We start from the raw sequence: 26,255 nt of genomic DNA, 5'->3' as shown, positions 1-26,255 counted from the left end.
AGGCCAGGACTGTTAAGTATGCAGTTGTTTGGTAAGCCTACCACATGAATTGGCAGCCACGTAACACAAGGTCTTGCTAAATAATCCAGACCGAAACCTTCTCTTTGCAAAAGTTCTAAATCTGTCTCCCCCACAACTGCCATTGAAGGTTGAGAGTGAGACTGTGTGTGTCAGAGCTGGTTAAACATTACAACATGATCTAATATACATAACATACTGAGCTCAGCAGTTTTACCTGCAGGAGACAGACACCAGCCTACACCACTGACATGAGGGGCTTCAATTTAGCAGGTAATGAAGGTGTCTCCCTGTGCCCTATGGCTTTCTACATCTTCGACTAATTTAGGAGACCTGATGTGTTTGGATTAATAGATATTTTGGATTTTGGTTTCATGACTTTCCAGATGATGATATTTCTCATATTGCTTTCTTAGGTGTCTTCTGTCTTTGGATGACTTTTATTACTGGAATTAAAATTGAGTTGATTCCTCCTCATCCCCTTCTCAATCAATCAGTTCTTCTACACGTTACACATATTGATGGTTCAATCCGGACTTTTTCTTGGTTTAGAGGAGAACTCGCCAGGTCACAGCATCAGATCCTCTCGTATAATAAAAGAGATAACCCACCTGAGAGTCCGGGACCTTTGTATTTTCCTCGAGTCAGTAGTTTTCCAAATGCATCCTTGAAGATTTCAGATCTTCACACTGGAGATCAAGATAATTACACTGTGCAAGTCTCCATGAATGATGGGCAAGATCGCAGTACAGTCCAACTCCATGTTTATGGTGAGTACGATTGGGTACTAGATTCCTAATTACAACGATATTCTTAAAGGGAGACCTCTATACAAACTTCAAAATGACTGTCGTGCCGCCAAAACTTCCCCATTTGAGTAAGTGGGCCCAATTTATTCTCATTTTCGAAATCAACGTAAAAAAAAATTGTTCATCAGAAAATCTATTTTAATAGTTGTCTCCTTGTCCACCTAATCAACCTTGAGTGTCGCTAAACCATCTTTATAATTGAGGATTACCTCTTGCAAGCATATTGGATAGAGATGAGCAAATACATTTGTAGGATCTTGGTCCAGAAGGAAGGTCATTAGTCATTGGCCTCTGGACGGGAGCCTTGAGAACCACCTCCTATTTGCCAGAATCCGTGTCTCCTCTCTTTATTAGCCAGCATGGCGTGATGTCATGTGTGCGACGCCCCACAGCAATGATGTCACTTCAGGCCGGTAAATCAAAAGAGGAGCTGATCTCAGTCGCTGGACCAGGATTGTTCAAATATATTCGTTCATCTCTAATCTTGACTTCTACATGGACACACAATGTTCTTTGGTCATCCATTCCTTAGATTTTTTTCTTTTTCTCACATATTATTGTATTAACTGTTTCCTTTGTGTTTTTATAACCTTGTTTTCTCCTTTTTCATTCAGAATTAGTTATTAAACCATTTATCAATGCGTCTGCTACGTATGCAATTAGAGATGAGATGTTTAGACTGGAATGTGGCACAATCCATTCGGTGAAGATCCAATGGGGAAGAACTGGAAAACCGTTTCCTCCTGGTGTCATTCGATCTCCTGATAACAGGACCATCACTTTCCCTAATGTCAGACCTTCAGATGCAGGAAACTATTGGTGTGAGGCCCAGAGTCCTATAAACAAGATGACCAGTGAGATCTACACTTTGAGTGTTTATTGTGAGTAACAGCAGTAATTTGACAGTGGTGGTTGTAATATCATCATCAATGTATGATTTTGTCTAAGGGGTGTTCATATGTGCTATATGTGTATGCCCTGGTCCAGGTAGTAATTCCACAACTGAAGCCATGTGAACTGTTTCCAATTTTCCATCATCTGAATCTTTTCTTTTGGTTTTAGCTGGCCTTGTGCAATGTCGTGTGTGCATCACGCCTCAATGTAGACGTTGCCCCAGGTCTGCTAATTAAAAGAGTGGCTGTGGATGCTGGCAGGTAGGAGTCGTTTCGGAGGGCTCCTGATCAGGCTGTGATCGAGGTCTTGGAGGAATGAAATATTGGCCATCATGGTACCCTTGGACAGGCTGTCATCCTGTGTTATCTGGACGAGGGTGCTGTGAACCATGAGCTACTTGCTGGCATTTGCAGCTTTTTTCTTAGTTAACCAGCTTGACGTGATGTCACATGCCATAATGATGACATTGCCACAGGCCAGCTACTCTAAAGAGAAGCTGTGGATGCTATAAGTTTATTAGCTCACCTTTACCGACTTTATATTATACTTATCTCCTTTTTCTTGCATCCATGCATTGGTATTAAAGGCATCTGTGGATCCACTTCAGACCTCAGTGTCGGAGATATTTCAGGAATCATCATTGGGACCATACTTGGACTTGCCCTGTTGGCTGGTGGATTCCTTCTTATTCTTTTCTTTCAAAGACACAAACATCCTGCAAGGGAAGAGACAGGAGGTGAGGAAAAAGAAAAAAAATAAAGATGAATACTTAAAATAAGAATTGACATTATTTGTTCATGTGTGTGACTTGTAGACCATCATTAGATTTCTAGAATAGATCCTTGATCATGTACAGACCAAGGATCTGAGAGACAAGCTTTTCTTTTCTTACCAGTAGATATCACTAGAAAATTATAGGGTTTTATTTTATTAGCTGGGATTTCCGAGAAGTGTTGTAAGAGCTTTGCTGTATGCTCAAGCCAATGAAACATCTTTCTCAGGTGGCTCCCTGTCCCCTCTCAGAGCATTTTTCACTTTTTATGCTTTGGATTATGGAGAGTCCTCGGACCACATTAAACTTGTCTACGGGGCATTTTCGATTCAGACCAAATTAAATCTGTGGGAGAATTAAAGTGAATCTGATGGAAAAAATATTGAGACATTTACTCATCTCTAGTTATATCCTTAAAAGTGCAAAGTGAAATCAGCTGATAACAGTTTGCACAATACAACACGTCTTGTGTATGTGATAATGTTTTGTATCTTTCATAGATTCAACCCAACAATATGTCAACAGATCGATTCTCCATATTTGGCAAGATGATTCTGTAGAATGCGGTATCTAAAGTTTTTTTTTTATAACTTACAGAAGAAGAAATTAAACAGGATCATCCCGTTGAGTATTACAACGTGCAAGCTACAACAGTGGTGAGAAACCAAAAATTCACTAATGTTCATCTGGTAGCGTCTTCCTTGAATGTGGCAATCGTCATCATTACTAAGAGTTCCTATTCTTGTCTGTTTTAATTTCCTTTATCTTTCAACATTTGTTTGTCCCAACTGTCTTGGCGGTGTCAGCAGGGAGTCCGGAAATGGACTTGGTAATGTCCATTACTCACATGAACTTATCAATAGTCTTTGGTTTACATAAATTGGGATTAAGAACCTGAAATTGGTTTTCCTCCACAAACTTCAGTTTTCTGTACATACAAAATTAAGCAAGTTTGCCAATACAACATATTTCTTTAATTGGCAATAACTCACAGCTACTCCCCCTAATGATGCCCCCCAGGGCTGACTTCACCTGCCTTTTTCTCCTTGATCCATCCTTAGGCAGTCCTAATCCTGCTGGTCAAGCATGAACAGATGCACCTAATGACCCTCCCTGTGTAATAAAACACTCTCAAGGCATCTTTGTTGAGCTAACAGCTAGATTGCAGCAGAATTCAGCTATGTTATGCTCAACTCTGAAGATCCCACTTGTACCAGCTGCAGATGCTACTAATAATCTTATCTGATTAATGAAAAGTAGATGCACCTAATTACCCTGTCTAATAAAAGGCCCTCTTTGCATACTCATTGCTCTGAAAGCCAGATTGTAGCTCAGCTGTGCTATACTCGGCTCGGCTATGCATGCAGGGTGAGCATGACCATATTTACTAAAGGAGACTAGAACATTCAAGGGTAAATTGCAGGTACATAAAATGTTTATGCAATGCTTGTACAGCAGCTCAACATTCTGATAACCCATAGCATTGATTAATAGATATAGATATATTGTTTTTTTTAACAAAAGTAATCTTATGAAAAGAAATCATGTTTGTACTAATAGTGATAAGTAAGTACAATAGTTGACTACACTGCTTCTATTTCCTTTCTGCCTCTCTATGTCATGCGTCTGGGTTTGAATCCTTGAGTCTCTGCTTTGTGGTTGGCTTCTCTGTCCTCTGAGCAACAGCACATACACCTTTTCTCCTGATGTTTAGTTTCTGTTATCCTTGTTTCAATGTTTTTAGGGTAACAGATGTTTTCATTAACACATTTACTTGTCCTATCACCTTTCAAGTGCGGCTTTATATACTTTCCCCCTGCTGGTATTTCCTGCTGGTGATAGTCTCATTTGGATGTACAGCCATACTATTGTAGTTTACTCCAGTCAGTGAAAGACCAGCTAGGGTTTATCTCTCTACTATTTATGTTCTTTACCTTACACCTATCTTCTGTTTCTTTTTAGAAAGTAGGCAACATATTTTCTAAAAGTACATATTTAATCCTTTGTTTTGTATTTCATCATTTGGGATCTCTTTCTATCTCAGCACACTTTCCCATCTGTGGGTAATTTACACTCTGCTTTGCCCTCCAATTCTTTAGGAGGAACATATATCTCAATGGCCTTTCAGGCAGCATAGGTCTGAGTTGCCATCATCTAGTCTGTGGTTAGAGCTATCTCGGCACATGCAGGAACCACTAGGGACTGTGGGGTCCAGATTCTAGTCTGTACAGGAATCCGAAGAGACAGTTGCAGTTTTTAGTGTTACCTATGTTTCTGAGTGAGTTGCTACACATGCATAACACTCTGTCTCTTCTCTTGGTCCCTCTCTTCTCTCTTATTCCTTTTACTCATTCTCAAATTTTTCTGTCTTTCATATTTTTCTCTATATGTTGAGATTAGTGTTGAGCGATACCTTCCGATATCGGCCGATACCGTCAAAGTATCGGATCTAATCCGATACCGATACCCGATCCCTATGCAAGTCAATGGGACGAAAATATCGGAATTAAAATAAACCCTTTCTTTCCTTGTAGGTAAATTCTACATGAAGGAAAACAACTAAGAATAATGTAGGATGTATTGGGGGAGGTGGCGGAGACATTAAAGGCACAGAGGTTTAGACCAATCAAATAGAATAGCAGGTTTTTATTGTTTTTTTTATGACGTTCGGCGTTAGAAAGATTTTGACTGTTATTTTATTTTATTTTTTTTTTCAGATATTGATGTTTCACTACTTCCACGTCCTTCACCTTCTTTTTTACTTCTCCCACTTTCTTCTTCATTATCCTCATCATCAGCTTCTTTGACATCAACTATCTTCACCTTATTCATCTTCTTCTTCTTCTACCTATATTTTTTTTTTTTTACATTGTTCATATTCTTTTTATTTAACTATTATCTTTTTCATATTCAACTTCTTCATCATATTCTTATTTGTGACAGGCATTCCCGTAGTTGTTATCTATAAAAGTTTGAAGATTACACCTTCCGTTCTGCCTGTCACAAAAGAGTTACATTTGTCCGCGTTCAGTTTGGCCTGCAGCATCAGGCTTTATCCAGGGGCACCACGAGGAGGAACGGACTCTCCCCCATACACTGCTTAGTCTTCTTCTGCTTATAATTTAGATAATATCTTTTGCTCTGATATTTAGTCTTATGCTTAATGTTCTTCTGCTCTTTGTTCTGCAGCCTCTTGTTCTTCTGCTTCTCGGTCTCCCATGTCGTCGTCGTCTCCAGGGTCGTCGTCTCCAGGGTCATCGTGTCCGGGGTCGTCGTCATCGGGGTGGTCTTCAGGGTCATCGTCTCCAGGGTCGTCGTCATCTCAGTGGTCGTCGTCTCTGGTGTCGTCGTCATCTTAGGGGTGGTCTTCCGGGTCGTCGTCTTTAGGGTCTTGAACTTGGAAATGTAGCAGAAGGTACAAGAAGGCTGAGAAAATGCCGAGAAACAGCTGATGGAACTGGAACTCGGATGGCTACCCGAAGGTCCAAGAGCCAATGGAACTACCGAGGACCAGCTGACGTTACTGGAACCCGGTTACTAAGCAGGAGGTACCCGTGCCTGAAAGCACTAACAAGGACCACCTGACGTTGGTGGAACTCGGATACCCAGAGGGAGGCACCTAAGCCAAAGGCTCTGCCCGGAACCAGCTGACGGTACTGGAACCAGGATGGGGAGCAGAAGGTACAAGAGCAGAAGACACTGCCGAGAACCAGCTGACGGTACTGGAACCCGGATGGATAGCCGAAGGTCCAAGAGCCAATGGAACTACCGAGGACCAGCTGACGTTACTGGAACCCGGTTACTAAGCAGGAGGTACCCGTGCTGAAAGCACTACCAAGGACCACCTGACGTTGGTGGAACTCAGATACCCAGAGGGAGGCACCTAAGCCAAAGGCTCTGCCCGGAACCAGCTGACGGTACTGGAACCAGGATGGGGAGCAGAAGGTACAAGAGCAAAAGACACTGCCGAGAACCAGCTGACGGTACTGGAACCCGGATGGGTAGCCGAAGGTCCAAGAGCCAATGGAACTACCGAGGACCAGCTGACGTTACTGGAACCCGGTTACTAAGCAGGAGGTACCCGTGCCTGAAAGCACTACCAAGGACCACCTGACGTTGGTGGAACTCGGATACCCAGAGGGAGGCACCTAAGCCAAAGGCTCTGCCCGGAACCAGCTGACGGTGCTGGAACCAGGATGGGGACCTATTCAAGCTTGTCTTCCTATAGCCCCAACTAGCGGTGTTGGAGCAAAGGGTCAGCAGGGGGAGAAGAGTGTAGGCCGAAGCCTGCACTGGAGGCATTTGTAGGTCTGTTGTGTCTGCGTGGCTGTTGCAGGACACGTTGCCGGCTACACAGCAGGGGAACAGCTGGCGGTGCTGAACCCCACTGACACATTGGCTGGTGTTTTTCTCTGTGCAGCTAGCAGTACCGGGCCCCAACTGGCGGTGTTAGAGCCCAGGCTCTGCAGGGTGAGCAGAGTGTAGGCCGAAGCCTAATTGAACCAATTTTAAAGGTAACCTTTAACCCCCCCTCAGGGGTTACAAACTAGAAGAGCCACACCTTATGCAGCAGTAGTGCTGCACAAGTCAAAGGTTGCTCTTTTAATTTTTCTCCTTGCACACGCTGAATGAAACATGTATAACATTTAGCCCTTTATACAGTCAAACTGTGTTGGAGGCGAGAGTTCCCTTCGTAATGAGACGCAGCACAGATGTCAAAAATCACACCTTGGTGCTTGGCGCGGCCTCCTGAGCATCGCATTTTGCTGTACAGGAGTCTGTGTTGTTGCGTTATCCCTTGGCCATGCGCTGCCCGTCTTCTGACATCATTTCATGTCGGCTGGTGAGGTTCGCGATGCCCATGAATCCCAGCCCCGCAGTGTCTTTACAGTGTTTCACACTGCGGGGCTGGGATTCATGGCCTGGCGCAGTACATATGTTCGCCTCTCGCTCGGGTCCTTACACCTGCTACAGACTGTGCGGCGTCAGCTGATCCCTTATCGCATGCCACGGCCATGAAGCCGCACAGTCTAAAGAAGACGGAAGGAGATGAGTGACAACAGGCGAAGATATGCACTGCTCATGCCCGTCAATCACACCCTCGCAGTCAAAATAAATAAGACACCGAGGGGCGTTGTGTCGGGCAGGGCTGCCGCAGAGGCGCAGCCAGCCAAACAATGATGTCAGAAGACGGGCAGTGCTACCAAGGGGGTTGCTGCGTGTCATTACAAAGGAAAGTCACACCTCAGGGACGTTTTAATGGTCACAGAGGACACATTTTAGACGTGTTTTCAGTTCCACATGTGCGAGGAGAATAAGTTTATGAGCCACCTTGCACACATGCAGCATTACTGCTGTACAAGGTGGCTGTAAAACATACAAACGCCTGGGGGAGGGGGGACAGGTTCCCTTCAATTTCAGTTCTTGTGTCTGCGTGGCTGTTGCAGGACACGATGCCGGCTACACAGCAGGGGAACAGCTGGCGGTGCTGAACCCCACTGACACATTGGCTGGTGTTTTGCTCTGTGCAGCTAGCAGTACCGGGCCCCAACTGGCGGTGTTAGAGCCCAGGGTCAGCAGGAGGAGAGGGAGCAGAGTGTAGGCCGAAGCCTGCACTGGTGGCAGCTTTGTGTCTGCGTGGCATTTGCAGGACACGTTGCTGGCTACACAGCAGGGGAACAGCTGGCGGTGCTGAACCCCACTGACACATTGGCTGGTGTTTTTCTCTGTGCAGCTAGCAGTACCGGGCACCAACTGGCGGTGTTAGAGCCCAGGATCTGCAGGGGGAGCAGAGTGTAGGCCGAAGCCTAATTGAACCAATTTTAAAGGTAACCTTTAAACCCCCCTCAGGTGTTACAAAGTAGAAGAGCCACGCCTTATGCAGCAGTAGTGCTGCACAAGTCAAAGGTTGCTCTTTTAATTTTGTTCCTTGCACAAGCTGAATGAAACACGTACAACATTTTGGCCCTTATACAGTCAATCTGTCTTGGAGGCGGGAGTTCCCTTCATAATGAGACGCAGCACAGCTGGCAAAAACACCACCTTGGTGCGTGGCACGGCCTCCTGAGCATCGCATTTTGATGTACAGGAGTCTGCGTTGTTGCGTTATCCCTTGGCCATGCGCTGCCCATCTTCTGACATCATTTCATGTCGGCTGGTGCGGTTCGCGATGCCCATGAATGCCAGCCCCGCAGTGTCTTTACATAGTTAAAACACTGCGGGGCTGGGATTCATGGCCTGGCGCAGTACATAGGTTCGCCTCTCGCTCGTGTCCTTACACCTGCTACAGACTGTGCGGCGTCAGCTGATCCCTTATTGCATGCCACGGCCATGAAGCCGCACAGTCAGAAGAAGGCGGAAGGAGATGAGGGACAGGCGAACATATGCACTGCTCATGCCCATCAATCACACCCTCGCAGTCAAAATAAATAAGACACCGAGGGGCGTTGTGTGGGTCAGGGCGGCCGCAGAGGTGCAGCCAGCCAAACGATGATGCCAGAAGACGGGCAGCGCTACCAAGGGGGTTGCAGCGTGTCATTACAAAGGAAAGTCACACCTCCGGGACGGTTAAATGGTCACAGAGGACACATTTTTGACGTGTTCAGTTCTACATGTGCAAGGAGAATAAGTTTATGAGCCACCTTGCACACATGCAGCATTACCGCTGTACAAAGTGGCTGTAAAACATACAAACACCTGGGGGTGGGGCGACAGGATCCCTTCAATTTCAGTTCTTGTGTCTGCGTGGCTTTTGCAGGACACGATGCCGGCTACACAGCAGGGGAACAGCTGGCGGTGCTGAACCCCACTGACACATTGGCTGGTGTTTGGCTCTGTGCAGCTAGCACATCTGGGCCCCAACTGGTGGTGTTAGAGCCCAGGGTCAGCAGGAGGAGGAGAGGGAGCAGAGTGTAGGCCGAAGCCTGCACTGGTGGCAGCTTTGTGTCTGCGTGGCTGTTGCAGGACACGATGCCGGCTACACAGCAGGGGAACAGCTGGCGGTGCTGAACCCCACTGACTCATTGGCTGGTGTTTTTCTCTGTGCAGCTAGCAGTACCGGGCCCCAACTGGCGGTGTTAGAGCCCAGGCTCTGCAGGGGGAGCAGAGTGTAGGCCGAAGCCTAATTGAACCAATTTTAAAGGTAACCTTTAACCCCCCCTCAGGGGTTACAATCTAGAAGAGCCACACCTTATGCAGCAGTAGTGCTGCACAAGTCAAAGGTTGCTCTTTTAATTTTTCTCTTTGCACACGCTGAATGAAACACGTATAACATTTAGCCCTTTATACAGTCAAACTGTGTTGGAGAAAAGAGTTCCCTTCGTAATGAGACGCAGCACAGATGTCAAAAATCCCACCTTGTTGCTGGGTGCAGCCTCCTGAGCGTTGTTATTTGCTGTACAGGAGTCTGCGCTGTCGTGTTATCCCTTGGCCTTGCGCTGTTAGCGCTGCCCGTCTCCTGACATCATTTAATGTCGGCCGGTGCGGTTCGCGATGACCATGAATCCCAGCCCCGTAGTGCCTTTACAGTGTTTCACACTGCGGAGCTGGGATTCATGGCCTGGCGCAGTACATATGTTCGCCTCTCGCTCGGGTCCTTACACCTGCTACAGACTGTGCGGCGTCAGCTGATCCCTTATCGCATGCCACGGCCATGAAGCCGCACAGTCTGAAGAAGACGGAAGGAGATGAGTGACAACAGGCGAAGATATGCACTGCTCATGCCCGTCAATCACACCCTCGCAGTCAAAATAAATAAGACACCGAGGGGCGTTGTGTCGGGCAGGGCTGCCGCAGAGGCGCAGCCAGCCAAACAATGATGTCAGAAGACGGGCAGTGCTACCAAGGGGGTTGCTGCGTGTCATTACAAAGGAAAGTCACACCTCAGGGACGTTTTAATGGTCACACAGAGGACACATTTTAGACGTGTTTTCAGTTCCACATGTGCGAGGAGAATAAGTTTATGAGCCACCTTGCACACATGCAGCATTACTGCTGTACAAGGTGGCTGTAAAACATACAAACGCCTGGGGGAGGGGGGACAGGTTCCCTTCAATTTCAGTTCTTGTGTCTGCATGGCTTTTGCAGGACACGATGCCGGCTACACAGCAGGGGAACAGCTGGCGGTGCTGAACCCCACTGACACATTGGCTGGTGTTTTGCTCTGTGCAGCTAGCAGTACCGGGCCCCAACTGGCGGTGTTAGAGCCCACAGTCAGCAGGAGGAGGAGAGGGAGCAGAGTGTAGGCCGAAGCCTGCACTGGCGGCAGCTTTGGGTCTGTTGTGCCTGCGTGGCTGTTGCAGGACACGTTGCCGGCTACACAGCAGGAGAAAGGCTGGCGGTGCTGAACCCCACTGACACATTGGCTGGTGTTTTGCTCTGTGCAGCCAGCACTTCGGGGCACCAACTGGCGGTGTTAGAGCCCAGGCTCTGCAGGGGGAGCAGAGTGTAGGCCGAAGCCTAATTGAACCAATTTTAAAGGTAACCTTTAACCCCCCCTCAGGTGTTACAAAGTAGAAGAGCCACGCCTTATGCAGCAGTAGTGCTGCACAAGTTAAAGGTTGCTCTATTAATTTTGTTCCTTGCACAAGCTGAATGAAACACGTACAACATTTTGGCCCTTATACAGTCAATCTGTCTTGGAGGCGGGAGTTCCCTTCATAATGAGACGCAGCACAGCTGGCAAAAACACCACCTTGGTTCGTGGCACGGCCTCCTGAGCATCGCATTTTGATGTACAGGAGTCTGCGTTGTTGCGTTATCCCTTGGCCATGCGCTGCCCATCTTCTGACATCATTTCATGTCGGCTAGTGCGGTTCGCGATGCCCATGAATCCCAGCCCCGCAGTGTCTTTACAGTGTTTCACACTGCGGGGCTGGGATTCATGGCCTGGCGCAGTACATAGGTTCGCCTCTCGCTCGTGTCCTTACACCTGCTACAGACTGTGCGGCATCAGCTGATCCCTTATCGCATGCCACGGCCATGAAGCCGCACAGTCTGAAGAAGGCGGAAGGAGATGAGTGACAGCCTGGCGAAGATATGCACTGCTCATGCCCGTCAATCACAGCCTCGCAGTCAAAATAAATAAGACACCGAGGGGCGTTGTGTCGGGCAGGGCTGCCGCAGAGGCGCAGCCAGCCAAACAATGATGTCAGAAGACGGGCAGTGCTACCAAGGGGGTTGCTGCTTGTCATTACAAAGGAAAGTCACACCTCAGGGACGTTTTAATGGTCACACAGAGGACACATTTTAGACGTGTTTTCAGTTCCACATGTGCGAGGAGAATAAGTTTATGAGCCACCTTGCACACATGCAGCATTACTGCTGTACAAGGTGGCTGGAAAACATACAAACGCCTGGGGGAGGGGGGACAGGTTCCCTTCAAGTTCAGTTCTTGTGTCTGCGTGGCTGTTGCAGGACACGTTGCCGGCTGCACAGCAGGGGAACAGCTGGCGGTGCTGAACCCCACTGACACATTGGCTGGTGTTTTTCTCTGTGCAGCTAGCACATCTGGGCCCCAACTGGCGGTGTTAGAGCCCAGGGTCAGCAGGAGGAGGAGAGGGAGCAGAGTGTAGGCCGAAGCCTGCACTGGCGGCAGCTTTGGGTCTGTTGTGTCTGCGTGGCAGTTGCAGGACACATAGTAACATAGTAACATAGTTAGTAAGGCCGAAAAAAGACATTTGTCCATCCAGTTCAGCCTATATTCCTATATTCCACCATAATAAATCCCCAGATATACATCCTTCTACAGAACCTAATAATTGTATGATACAATATTGTTCTGCTCCAGGGAGACATCCAGGCCTCTCTTGAACCCCTCGACTGAGTTCGCCATCACCACCTCCTCAGGCAAGCAATTCCAGATTCTCACTGCCCTAACAGTAAAGAATCCTCTTCTATGTTGGTGGAAAAACCTTCTCTCCTCCAGACGCAAAGAATGCCCCCTTGTGCCCGTCACCTTCCTTGGTATAAACAGATCCTCAGCGAGATATTTGTATTGTCCCCTTATATACTTATACATGGTTATTAGATCGCCCCTCAGTCGTCTTTTTTCTAGACTAAATAATCCTAATTTCGCTAATCTATCTGGGTATTGTAGTTCTCCCATCCCCTTTATTAACTTTGTTGCCCTCCTTTGTACTCTCTCTAGTTCCATTATATCCTTCCTGAGCACCGGTGCCCAAAACTGGACACAGTACTCCATGTGCGGTCTAACTAGGGATTTGTACAGAGGCAGTACAATGCTCTCATCATGTGTATCCAGACCTCTTTTAATGCACCCCATGATCCTGTTTGCCTTGGCAGCTGCTGCCTGGCACTGGCTGCTCCAGGTAAGTTTATCATTAACTAGGATCCCCAAGTCCTTCTCCCTGTCAGATTTACCCAGTGGTTTCCCGTTCAGTGTGTAATGGTGATATTGATTCCTTCTTCCCATGTGTATAACCTTACATTTATCATTGTTAAACCTCATCTGCCACCTTTCAGCCTAAGTTTCCAACTTATCCAGATCCATCTGTAGCAGAATACTATCTTCTCTTGTATTAACTGCTTTACATAGTTTTGTATCATCTGCAAATATCAATATTTTACTGTGTAAACCTTCTACCAGATCATTAATGAATATGTTGAAGAGAACAGGTCCCAATACCGACCCCTGCGGTACCCCACTGGTCACAGCGACCCAGTTAGAGACTATACCATTTATAACCACCCTCTGCTTTCTATCACTAAGCCAGTTCCTAACCCATTTACACACATTTTCCCCCAGACCAAGCATTCTCATTTTGTGTACCAACCTCTTGTGCGGCACGGTATCAAACGCTTTGGAAAAATCGAGATATACCACGTCCAATGACTCACCATGGTCTAGCCTATAGCTTACCTCTTCATAAAAACTGATTAGATTGGTTTGACATGAGCGATTTCTCATAAACCCATGTTGCCGGCTACACAGCAGGGGAACAGCTGGCGGTGCTGAACCCCACTGACACATTGGCGAGGTGTTTGGCTCTGTGCAGCCAGCACATCTGGGCCCCAACTGGCGGTGTTAGAGCCCAGGGTCAGCAGGAGGAGGAGAGGGAGCGGAGTGTAGGCCGAAGCCTAATTGAACCAATTTCAAAGGTAACCTTTAACCCCCCCTCAGGTGTTACAAAGTAGAAGAGCCACAGCTTATGCAGCAGTAATGCTGCACAAGTCAAAGGTTGCTCTTTTAATTTTGCTCCTTGCACACGCTGAAAGGAACACGTATAACATTTAGGCCCTTACACAGTCAAACTGATTTTGAGGCGTGAGTTCCCTTCGTAAAGAGACGCAGTACAGCTGGCAAAAATGCCACCTTGGTGCTTTGCGCAGCCTCTTGAGCATCGTTATTTGTTGCACAGGAGTCTACGCTTTCGTGTTATCCCTTGGCCTTGCGCTGTTAGCGCTGCCCATCCTCTGACATCATGTAATGTCGGCCGTTGCGGTTTGCGATGACCATGAATCCCAGCCCCACAGTGTCTTAACATTGTTAAAACACTGCGGGGCTGGGATTCATGGCCTGGCGCAGTACATATGTTCGCCTCTCGCTTGGGTTCTTCCACCCGCTTCAGACTATGCAGCATCAGCTGATCCCTTATCACATGCCACGGCCATGAAGCCGCACAGTCTGAAGAAGGCGGAAGGAGATGAGGGACAGGCGAAGAAATGCACCGTTCATGCCCATCAATCACACCCTCGCAGTCCAAATAAATAAGACACCGAGGGGCGTTGTGTGGGGCAAGGCGGCCGCAGAGGCACAGGCAGCCAAACAATGATGCCAGAAGATGGGCAGCGCTACCAAGGAGCTTGTTGCGTGTCAATACAAAGGAAAATCACACCTGAGGGACGTTTTAATGGTCGCAGAGGACTCATTTTAGACGTGTTCAGTTCAACGTGGGCAAGGAGAATAAGTTTCTGAGCCACCTTGCACACATGCAGCATTACTGTCGTACAAGGTGGCTGTAAAACGTAGAAACGCCTGGGGGAGGGGGGACAGGTTTCCTACAATTTCAGTTCTTGTGTCTGCGTGGCTGTTGCAGGACACGTTGCCGGCTACACAGCAGGGGAACAGCTGGCGGTGCTGAACCCCACTGACACATTGGCTGGTGTTTGGCTCTGTGCAGCTAGCACATCTGGGCCCCAACTGGCGGTGTTAGAGCCCAGGGTCAGCAGGAGGAGGAGAGGGAGCAGAGTGTAGGCCGAAGCCTGCACTGGAGCAAGTTGAAAGGGAAACTTTAACCCCCCCCCCCAGGCGTTTGTAGCTGAAAGAGCCATCGTGTACAGCACTAATGCTGGAAAAGGTAAACTTAGCTCTTTTAATTATGGTCCTTGCACATGCTGAACCTAACACTTATGAAAAGTGTCCCCTCCTACCGTGATACCGTCCGGTTGGTGGAACTTTCCTTTGTGATGTGACGCAGCACAGCCGTCATTCTTACCCCCTTGGCGCCGTGCGCCGCCTCCTCAGCGTTGTTTGAATCAGTCCCGGAGCCTGCGCTGTTAGGTTAGCCCTTGGCCATGCACACATTTTGCACTGCCCGTCTTCTGACATCATTTGGTGTCAGACTGGCTGCGCCTGTGCGGCTGCGCTGGCCGAGATCCCGCCTCGCAGTGTCGTCTAATGTAATCCCACCGCGGGCCTGGGATCCGTGGCCATGCGCAGTGCATATCCTCACCTCTCACTCCCCTCCCTACGGCTTATTCAGACTGGGCGGTGTCACGGCCGTGGCATGCTATTAGGGATCAGCTGACACCGCACAGTCTGAAGAAGCCGTAGGGAGATGAGTGAGAGGTGGAGGTTCAGATATGCACTGCGCATGTCCATGGATCTCAGGCCCCCAGTGGGATTAAATCAGAAGACACTACGAGGCGGGATCTCGTCCAGCGCAGCCGCACAGGCGCAGCCAGCCTGACACCAAATGATGTCAGAAGACGGGCAGCGCAAAATGTGTGCATGGCCAAGGGCTAACCTAACAGCGCAGGCTCCGGGACTGATTCAAACAACGCTGAGGAGGCGGCGCACGGCGCCAAGGGGGTAAGAATGACGGCTGTGCTGCGTCACATCACAAAGGAAAGTTCCACCAACCGGACGGTATCACGGCAGGAGGGGACACATTTCATAAGTGTTAGGTTCAGCATGTGCAAGGAGCACCACGAAAAGAGGCACTTTTTCCCTTTGCATCATTACTGCTGCACAAGGTGGCTCCTTCAGTAACAAACGCCTGGGAAGGGGGGGGGACAGGTTCCCTTAAATTTAACTTGTTGTGCCTGCGTGGCGGTCGCAGTACACGTTGCCGTATACACAGCAGGGGAACAGCTGGCGGTGCTGAACCCCACTAACACATCGGCGAGGTGTTTGGCTCTGTGCGGACAGCACTTCTGGATGGCAACTAGCGGTGTTGGAGCCCAGGGACAGGAGGAGGAGGAGGAGGTGGAGGAGATAGTAGGGATTGCCACACACAGGTGGGGAACAGCTGACGTTACTGAACCCCAATAACAGAGGAGGGACTGTTGGGACTGTGTGGACAGCACTTCTGGACGGCAACTAGCGGTGTTGGAGCCCAGGGACAGGAGGAGGAGGAGGAGGTGGAGGAGATAGGAGGGATTGCCACACACACAGCTGGGGAACAGCTGACGTTACTGAACCCCAATAACAGAGGAGGGACTGTTGACTGTGCGTACAGCACTACCAGGCAACAACTAGCGGTGTTGGAGCCCAGGGACAGGAGGAGGAGGAGGAGGTGGAGGAGATAGGAGGGATTGCCACACACACAGCTGGGGAACAGCTGACGTTACTGAACCCCAATAACAGAGGAGGGACTGTTGGGACTGTGCAGACAGCACTTCTGGACGGCAACTAGCGGTGTTGGAGCCCAGGGACAGGAGGAGGAGGAGGAGGTGGAGGAGATAGGAGGGATTGCCACACACACAGCTGGGGAACAGCTGACGTTACTGAACCCCAATAACAGAGGAGGGACTGTTGACTGTGCGTACAGCACTACCAGGCAGCAACTAGCGGTGTTGGAGCCCAGGGACAGGAGGAGGAGGAGGAGGTGGAGGAGATAGGAGGGATTGCCACACACACAGCTGGGGAACAGCTGACGTTACTGAACCCCAATAACAGAGGAGGGACTGTTGACTGTGCGTACAGCACTACCAGGCAACAACTAGCGGTGTTGGAGCCCAGGGACAGGAGGAGGAGGAGGAGGTGGAGGAGATAGGAGGGATTGCCACACACACAGCTGGGGAACAGCTGACGTTACTGAACCCCAATAACAGAGGAGGGACTGTTGGGACTGTGCGGACAGCACTTCTGGACGGCAACTAGCGGTGTTGGAGCCCAGGGACAGGAGGAGGAGGAGGAGGTGGAGGAGATAGGAGGGATTGCCACACACACAGCTGGGGAACAGCTGACGTTACTGAACCCCAATAACAGAGGAGGGACTGTTAACTGTGCGTACAGCACTACCAGGCAACAACTAGCGGTGTTGGAGCCCAGGGACAGGAGGAGGAGGAGGAGGTGGAGGAGATAGGAGGGATTTCCACACACACAGCTGGGGAACAGCTGACGTTACTGAACCCCAATAACAGAGGAGGGACTGTTGGGACTGTGCGGACAGCACTTCTGGACGGCAACTAGTGGTGTTGGAGCCCAGGGACAGGAGGAGGAGGAGGAGGTGGAGAAGATAGGAGGGATTGCCACACACACAGCTGGGGAACAGCTGACGTACTGAACCCCAATAACAGAAGAGGGACTGTTGACTGTGCGTACAGCACTACCAGGCAACAACTAGCGGTGTTGGAGCCCAGGGACAGGAGGAGGAGGAGGAGGTGGAGGAGATAGGAGGGATTGCCACACACACAGCTGGGGAACAGCTGACGTTACTGAACCCCAATAACAGAGGAGGGACTGTTGGGACTGTGCGGACAGCACTTCTGGATGGCAACTAGCGGTGTTGGAGCCCAGGGACAGGAGGAGGAGGAGGAGGTGGAGGAGATAGGAGGGATTGCCACACACACAGCTGGGGAACAGCTGACGTTACTGAACCCCAATAACAGAGGAGGGACTGTTGACTGTGCGTACAGCACTACCAGGCAACAACTAGCGGTGTTGGAGCCCAGGGACAGGAGGAGGAGGAGGAGGTGGAGGAGATAGGAGGGATTGCCACACACACAGCTGGGGAACAGCTGACGTTACTGAACCCCAATAACAGAGGAGGGACTGTTGGGACTGTGCGGACAGCACTTCTGGATGGCAACTAGCGGTGTTGGAGCCCAGGGACAGGAGGAGGAGGAGGAGGTGGAGGAGATAGGAGGGATTGCCACACACACAGCTGGGGAACAGCTGACGTTACTGAACCCCAATAACAGAGGAGGGACTGTTGGGACTGTGCAGACAGCACTTCTGGACGGCAACTAGCGGTGTTGGAGCCCAGGGACAGGAGGAGGAGGTGGAGGAGATAGGAGGGATTGCCACACACACAGCTGGGGAACAGCTGACGTTACTGAACCCCAATAACAGAGGAGGGACTGTTGACTGTGCGTACAGCACTACCAGGCAACAACTAGCGGTGTTGGAGCCCAGGGACAGGAGGAGGAGGAGGAGGTGGAGGAGATAGGAGGGATTGCCACACACAGCTGGGGAACAGCTGACGTTACTGAACCCCAATAACAGAGGAGCGACTGTTGACTGTGCGTACAGCACTACCAGGCAACAACTAGCGGTGTTGGAGCCCAGGGACAGGAGGAGGAGGAGAGGAACACAGTGTAGGCCGAAGCCTGATTGGAGAAAGTCTAAAGGGAACCTTTAACCCCCCCAAGGCGTTTGTAGCTGAAAGAGCCAGCTTGTGCAGCACAAAGGATGCAAAAGGAAAAGGTGGCTCTTTTCATTATGCTCCTTGCAAACACAGAACTGAACACTTATAAAATGTGTCCCCTGATACCGTGAGACCGTCCCGGAGGTGGGACTTTCCTTCGTAATATGACGCAGCACAGCCGTCATTCCTACCCCCTTGGCGCCGTGCCCCGGTTCCTCAGCGTTGTTTGATTCCTTCCCGGAGCCTGCGCTGTTATGTTATCCCTTGGCCAGGCACACTTAGCGCTGCCCATCTTCTGGCATCATTTGGTGTCAGGCTGGCTGCGCCTGTGCGGACGTGCTGGCCGAGAGCCCGCCTCGCAGTGACGTCTAATGTAATCCCACCGCGGGCCTGGGATCCATGGCCATGCGCAGTGCATATCCTCGCCTCTCACTCCCCTCCCTACGGCTTATTCAGACTGGGCGGTGTCACGGCCGTGGCATGCTATTAGGGACCAGCTGACACCGCACAGTCTGAAGAAGCCGTAGGGAGATGAGTGAGAGGTGGAGGTTCAGATATGCACTGCGCATGTCCATGGATCTCAGGCCCCCAGTGGGATTAAATCAGAAGACACTGCGAGGCGGGCTCTCGGCCAGCGCGGCCGCACAGGCGCAGCCAGCCTGACACAAATGATGTCAGAAGATGGGCAGCGCTAAGTGTGCCTGGCCAAGGGATAACATAACAGCGCAGGCTCTGGGACGGAATCAAACAACGCTGAGCAGCCGGCGCACCGCGCCGGGGGGGTAAGAATGACGGCTGTGCTGCGTGAAATTACGAAGGAAAGTCCCACCTCCTGGACGGTTTTACGGTATCAGTGGACACATTTTATAAGTGTTAAGTTCTGCGTGTGCAAGGAGCTAAACAAAAATAGCTACCTTTTCCTTGTGCAGCATTACTGCTGCACAAGGTGGCTCCTTCAGTAACAAACGCCTTGGGGGGGGGGGACAGGTTCCCTTACATTTCAGTTGTTGTGTCAGTGTGGCGGTCGCAGGACACATTGCCGGCTACACAGCTGGGGATCAGCTGACGTTACTGAAACCCAATAACACTGGGTCGTATGTTTTGACTGTGCAGACGGCACTTCTGAGCCTCAACTGGCGGTGTTGGAGCCCAGGAATTTAAGTTCAGGTGGTAGAAAGATGAACACAACAGGAGACCTGGATAACGTAGACAGTCACCTAATTATTTAATCAGGAAGAGGAGTGGCAAATTCCTGCGAGATCCAGGCCTTGTTCATTTTCTGGAAAGTAAGCCGGTCAACGTTATCGGAGGATAGTCGCATGCGACGGTCAGTTAGTACACCACCTGCAGCACTAAAGACGCGTTCCGATAATACACTAGCCGCAGGGCAAGCCAGCACCTCCAATGCATACTGGCTTAGCTCTGGCCATGTATCCAGCTTTGAGACCCAAAACTTGAAAGGTGAAGAGCCGTCTGGGAGTACAGCAAGAGGGCAAGACATGTAGTCTGTCACCATCTGACGGAACCGTTGCCTCCTGCTGACTGGAGCCGTCTGTGATGGTGTTGACTTTTGTGGCGGGCACAGAAAACTGTGCCACAGTTGGGCCATACTGCTCTTGCCTTGGGCAGAGGCACTGCTTCTGCTCCCTCTTTGTGCAGAGCCTCCACCACTGCCTGGACGCACTGAGCTGCTTTGTAATGCACTAGCAGCACTTCTCTCACTTGGAATGGAGAAGATGATGGAATTCACCAGTGTGTCTTGGTACTCCCGCATTTTTCGCTCCCGCTTCAACGGTCTGATGAGGCTTTCTACGTTGTCCCGGTAGCGAGGATCGAGGAGGGTGAACACCCAATATTCAGACATGTTGAGAATGTGGGCGATGCGGCGGTCGTTTCTCAGGCACTGCAGCATGTAATCCACCATGTGCTGCAGACTGCCAACTGCCCAAGAAACGCTGTCCCCTGCTGGAGGCGTGATCTCTGCCCGCTCATCATCACCCCACCCTCGCTGTACACACTGAGTACTGGACAGTGGACAATTGTGTAACTCCCTCCTCTGGACGGATGTCTTCCTCCTCCATTGACTCCTCCTCATCCTCCTCACAAACTGTCCCCTGCCTACGCGTTTGTGAGGAACCACGTGGCGCTGACTGTCCAGAAGATGATGGAAATGTTGAATCCTCATCCTTCACCTCTTCCACAACATCATCCCTTAGCGCTTGCAGTGATTTTTCAAGCAGGCAGATAAGGGGGACAGTCATGCTGACTAGTGCATCATCTGCACTCGCCATCCGCGTGGAATAATCGAAGGGACGCAAAACCTGGCAGACGTCATTCATAGTGGCCCACTCTGTGGTTGTGAAGTCTGAACGGCGCGGAGTGCGACTTCTTTGTGCCTGATGCAGCTGGTACTCCATTACAGCTTGCTGCTGCTCACACAACCGCTCCAACATATGTAACGTGGAATTCCACCTGGTAGGTAGGTCACATATGATGCGATGTTCCGGCAGGTGGTGTCGGCGCTGCAGAGCCGCAATGCGCGCTTTTGCCGTGCTGGAACGCCGCAAGTGAGCACACTCTAGGCGGACCTTGTGCAGCAGTGCATCAAGATCCGGATAGTCCCTCAAAAAACTCTGCACGACCAAATTGAGCACATGTGCCAGACATGGGATGTGAGTGAGGTTGCCGAGGCCCAGAGCTGCCACCAGATTTCAGCCATTATCACACACTACCATGCCTGGCTGGAGATTCGCTGGCACAAACCACACATCGCTCTCCTGCTTGATGGCATTCCAGAGCTCCTGCGCTGTGTGGCTTCGATTCCCCAAAGAAATTAATTTCAAGACGGCCTGTTGACGTTTGGCCACGGCTGTGCTCATGTCGGTCATAACAGGTAAACGTTCATCACGGGTCCATGTGGAGGTGGACTGTGACGGCTCCTGCAGCGATGATTCTGAGGAACTGGTGTAAGAGGAGGAGTCAATGCGTACAGAATGGATTCCTGCAATCCTTGGAGTGGGCAGGACACGTCCTGCGCCACTCGCACGATCTGTACCCGGCTCAACGACATTAACCCAATGGGCAGTGAGGGAAAGGTATCGCCCCTGTCCATGTTGACTGGTTCACGCATCGGTGGTGAGGTGGACCTTGCTACTGACGGCATTCAGTAGCGCGTGTTTTATGTGTCCCTCCACATGCTTGTGCAGGGCAGGGACGGCTTGCCTGCTGAAGTAAAAGCGGCTGGGCACATTGTACTGTGGGACTGCCAATGACATCAAGTCACGGAAGCTGTCAGTCTCCACCAGCCTGAATGACAGCATTTCCAGTGACAGAAGTTTGGCAATGCCTGCAGTCAGAGCCTGTGCTCGTGGGTGGTTTGACGAGAAAGGCCGCCTTTTCTCCCATGCCTGTACTACCGATGGCTGTATACTGGACTGGGAGTGTGTGGATGACTGGGAACGTGGTGCTGCGGGTGGAATTACAGCGGGTCTCTGGACAACAGGGCCAGAGGTTCTTCCACGGCGATCCTGGGAGGAAGCCGAACCAGCTGCGTGTGAGCTGGAGGAAGAGGCAACATGAGCTGAAGAGGTGGTAGCTGCCGCTGTTGTTTGGCCTAGCTCTTCAGTGTGTTTTTGTAACTCCGCCGCGTGCCTGTTGCGCACATGTTTCCACATGTTGGAGGTATTGAGGTTGCTGACATTTCGACCTCTTTTTACTTTGTGATGACACACCTTGCATTTGACATAGCAAATGTCATCTGCAACTGTGTCAAAAAAGGACCAGGCACTGCAAGTCTTGGGAGCGCCCTTTTTGGCTTTTGGAAGAGACATGCTCCTAACGGGTGCCAAAGCGGAGGCTGCAGGATCCGCAGTCTTCCCCCTCCCTCTCCCTCTTTGGGCCGTACGGGGAATCTCTTCCTCAGAGCTGCTCCCACCACCTTCCTGTCCCTCACGCCAAGATGGGTCAAGGACCTCATCATCTACACTACCCTCTGCCCCCAACTGCTCCTCCTGGGTAGTCTCAGCAGCAGAGCACGCACCAGAAAGTGGCACCTGAGTGTCATCATCAGCGGATGCGGCCTGCGATGTGGTGACCGGAAGCACTGGCCCACCCGCCTCTTCAGAGGAAGAGAGAAAAAGCTGTTGGGCATCACTGCACCCTGCCTCTTCTTCCATTTCTCCAATGCTGCTTGGCTGGCCCCCTGTTTCCAAGCCAAGAGATTCAGAGAACAGAAGTAGAGACGGCTCCTGTCCTGGGCTCTCTGTCTGCCTGGGCAATTTGGCAGGTGGTGAAGAGACAGATGGCTGCTCTCCAGTGCTCTGTGTCTGAGAGGATGTGGCACTAATTGAAGTTGATGCATTAGCTGCCATCCATCCGACAACGGCTTCAATTTGTTCTTCACGCAGCAGCGGTGTACGGCGCTCTGCGACAAAGCTGCGCATGAATGACTGTTCCCTGGCGAAAGTGGGTGCTGATGAGTCACCGGTGCCCGCAGCAGGCACAGAATCCCCACGTCCCCTCCCTGCTCCGCGCCCACGCCCACGTGCCTTACTCACTGCCTTCTTCATCTTGGTTGACTGATAAAGATAAGCAGAAAAGTACTAAAGGCTTTGTGTGCTTATTCCTGAACAACTCCTAACAGGTATAAGAAACACTAATTTTCTAAAGTGTGGACTAGACTTTAATATGAGCTAATGTGGCCTACACAAATGTTAAGTGGTGTCACTGGTGTGTTTGGTGAACTTTATTATTTATTTTTTGGGGACTGAACTGACAACAGAGAGAGCTGCAGTCACACGGAGACCGTGCAGACAGCCGTAAACGGCGCTGCAAGGCCCAAAAACCCTCCTCTACGTTATCCTATGTAGTGTTTTTCCACAAGTTAGCTGGAGACGGGTGGAAAGACACTAATAGGAATTTTTTGAAAAAATGTGCAGCAGCCTGCACTACTTAAAACAAAAGGAAAATTGATTTTACGGTATGACGCAGTGAAGAACCCTGAGCTGGAGACAACCTTTCCAGTAGTTTCATGCCCTCCATGCTGAACAGGATGTGCCCACACTTGGAATCATTCTCATTGGCTGAATTTGTGCAGTTTGAATCTGGGAACTTCCGATTCCGGTATCCGATACTTGCCGCGTATCGGAATGCTCAACACTAGTTGAGATCAATTTATCCCTATCAGTTCGCACATAGGTAAGCAGATAGAGAGGCCTGCAGCCCTGAGGAGAAGCAGGGTGCTGCAGAGACATGTAGCTTTCAGATAAGTATGGAACTGACCATTATCTCTGGGAAGCTGGATGCACAGAGGGGCAAAATAAAATGAAAAAAAAAAAAAAAAAAAGATACAAAGGCACAAGAAGGATACTTTATAATTGGCCTGTACTGAATATTAAATGTTCATGCTAATACAGTAGTTTGTAAAAACAAAAATTGCTATTGTTGAAATAAGCCTTTAACTTTTTCACTGGTTTTGACTAGCGATATCACTGAATGCTGATCTGCACAGGAGATTTTTGACATTTATGCAACTCCAGGGAAAGATATTATGGTTCTCATTGTGGACATTCAGCTTGTTATGGAGTCCCAAAGTGAGGGTGATCTCACGTTGGAAAGGTATCCTCTATCTTTGGGATAAATGAGCTTTGAAATATGAGAATTTATATAACAGATGTATGTCCTCAATACAAACCCGGACCCCAGATCTGCATCAGACTTCTGATCGAGCCGACTGGCGATGTATGAGGGGCAAGAACACAAAAATGGGTGACTGTCTACAAATAAGTGTCTTGTTTTGTTAATATCCATCATTTTTCAAGGCTCTTTATAAGTCAATCATTGACCTACAGGATAACAAAAGTTGTTGGGCACTGCAAGGTCAGTTTTATATTTTCCGGATTAGAGCTAATTTGCGGATATCATAAAATTAACTTTTAGATAAAAATTGTATTTTATTACACGTGCCACCAAGGGTTTGCTCATAGTGGAGAAAATTCAGGAACGCCTGGGAACCAATTTCTTCTTAAAACAGATTGTGTTTAGAACTTAGTTACGTTCCAGCTTTTGCCAGTGGGAAAAGTAATTCTTTCTAGATACAATGTGCTGGAAAGTTTGGAAAAACTTATGCAATTTCTTTCTGCACTATCTTGCAGCCTAAAGTTGACAACCAGGAGCCTACTTATATGGTAAGTGTCTTTCTACATATCATTCCAATACTGGGAATATATAGTGGGAAATTATTTAAGACTGGACTTTCACGCTCTGTTCTTAAACACAAGCCTGTTGGAGTAAGATTTGCCCAATTTATTGAGAGCATCTTACGAAATTTGGCACAATTTTGCCGGTTCTTGTGCCAAAAGATTAAAAAATTTTGAGAGCTGTGAAAAATAAAAGTCACTTTTGGAGTTATTGGAAGGGGTGGAACTGTATTTAGAGTTTCTTTTGATTCACAATGGCTTGAAACTATACCTCTGGTCAGTCATAAAGGCGGGAAAAAAAATCGAAACCTTCTCTTTTTACACCGACACTGTCAAATCAGTGCTGAAGGTGTGACATACATCCTATTAAAAACGGGAATGTAACACAAAGGAAAGAACTAGTGAAGACTGTGTATTGTAAGCTTCTTTTTCTGCTGACCTTTTTATTTTGTCCCCATGAAGAAGCATGTTTACTTCAAAGCGCGTTGATTAATAAACTGTGTTTCAACCATGTTGACAATGCGGATTTTTACCCGCTTATTTCCAGCCTCACAGGTTAAAAAAAAAAATAATAGGCACAAAGTATTTTCTAACAAAAGTTACGCCAGAATTGATGTTTCATCGGTAAAGCTCATTTTTACTTAAAGAGAATCTACCAGCAGGTTTTCCTATGTAATCTGAGAGCAGCATGATATAGGGGCTAAGACATTGATTCCCAGCGATGTGTTACTAAGGCTGAGTTCCCATGGTGAGCTTTTGATGCTGCAGATTTTCTACATCCATTAAGTAAAATAGGTTATTTGCATATTTTTTTGGAAAACTCACCAAAACCTCATTGCGTGAAAGTAACCTTACTGCGCTATGTGTTGCTGTTTCAATTAAATCAGTGTTTTATTAGCAGGAGATTATCACTACAGGACTAGGTCACTCATGCCTCCTGGTCCAGCTACGCCCCCAGCAATGATTGGCTGCTTTCTGTTTAAACTGCCCATTGACAGAAAGCGGCCAATCAGTGCAGGAGGTGGGATTAGACCAGGAAGCACAAGACACCTAGTCCTGTAGTAATAATCTGCTAATAAAACAATGATTCTTTTTTGGGAATAACAACACACAGCCTAGTAAGTGACACATCAGTGAAATCAGGGTCTCAGTCCCTACATCATGGTCCGGTCACATTACATAGCAGAAACCTGCTGACAGATTCCCTTTAACAGACATGTCCTTATTTTTACATAAAAAAAGAAAACGTTGTTTCCAAGCTCAGCGTCTCCCCCTTTTATGTTAACCCTCAAACACCTGAAATACCTACTTCCTCTTTGGGTTAGGAAATTTATAGGAAATTTATCCTACTTTGACCATTTTTTTTGTAGGATTTGCAGTTTCCATCTCAAGATATGTATAGCGATCTACAGAGCTGACCCATCCAAAACCTCTTCCATCAACATTTCCTGTCGAGCCCCTCTTGGACCATCCCACGGATTGTAACTTCTTCTGTTTATGTAGCTGGATTACACTGTTTTGGTATACTTTTGTTCTAAAAGGCAAAAAAATGGAAACAATAGAGAAAAAATTTAATAAAATAAAAAACAAATAATTACGTAATGACAAAGCTTAATACATTTTATGTTTACATTTGTGTGCTATTTTTGCAAAAAATGTATGTGTGTTTTTTTGCTATTGTTGCTTAATATTTTATATTTTAATATATGTATATAATAAATATGCTTATTTT

General features: G+C 48.7%; 1 protein-coding gene across 1 annotated transcript; it reads left to right on the top strand.

Annotated features, from left to right (window-relative positions):
• The first annotated feature begins 238 nt into the window (after positions 1 to 238).
• LOC143768641 (cell adhesion molecule CEACAM7-like) lies at positions 239 to 26,255 on the top strand. The gene is made up of 7 exons (XM_077257287.1): positions 239 to 291; positions 435 to 788; positions 1,442 to 1,708; positions 2,308 to 2,457; positions 3,091 to 3,149; positions 24,479 to 24,511; positions 25,894 to 26,255. Exons 1-7 carry the CDS (start codon positions 270 to 272, stop codon positions 25,939 to 25,941), a joined length of 933 nt encoding a protein of 310 aa, XP_077113402.1. The 5' UTR covers positions 239 to 269; the 3' UTR covers positions 25,942 to 26,255.

This window comes from Ranitomeya variabilis, chromosome 4 (genome assembly GCF_051348905.1).
Source record: "Ranitomeya variabilis isolate aRanVar5 chromosome 4, aRanVar5.hap1, whole genome shotgun sequence".
NCBI lineage: Eukaryota > Metazoa > Chordata > Amphibia > Anura > Dendrobatidae > Ranitomeya > Ranitomeya variabilis.
Note: the sequence above shows the minus strand (reverse complement) of the source record. Positions and strands in the feature narration are given on the sequence as shown.

Bases quoted from the DNA above. Each gene is read 5' to 3' on its own strand.
- LOC143768641 (XM_077257287.1), top strand. From the start codon at position 270: ATGAGGGGCTTCAATTTAGCAG. The intron at 292-434 runs GTAATGAAGGTG...TTGCTTTCTTAG, and splicing joins GAGGGGCTTCAATTTAGCAG to GTGTCTTCTGTCTTTGGATG. The intron at 2,458-3,090 runs GTGAGGAAAAAG...TATAACTTACAG, and splicing joins TGCAAGGGAAGAGACAGGAG to AAGAAGAAATTAAACAGGAT.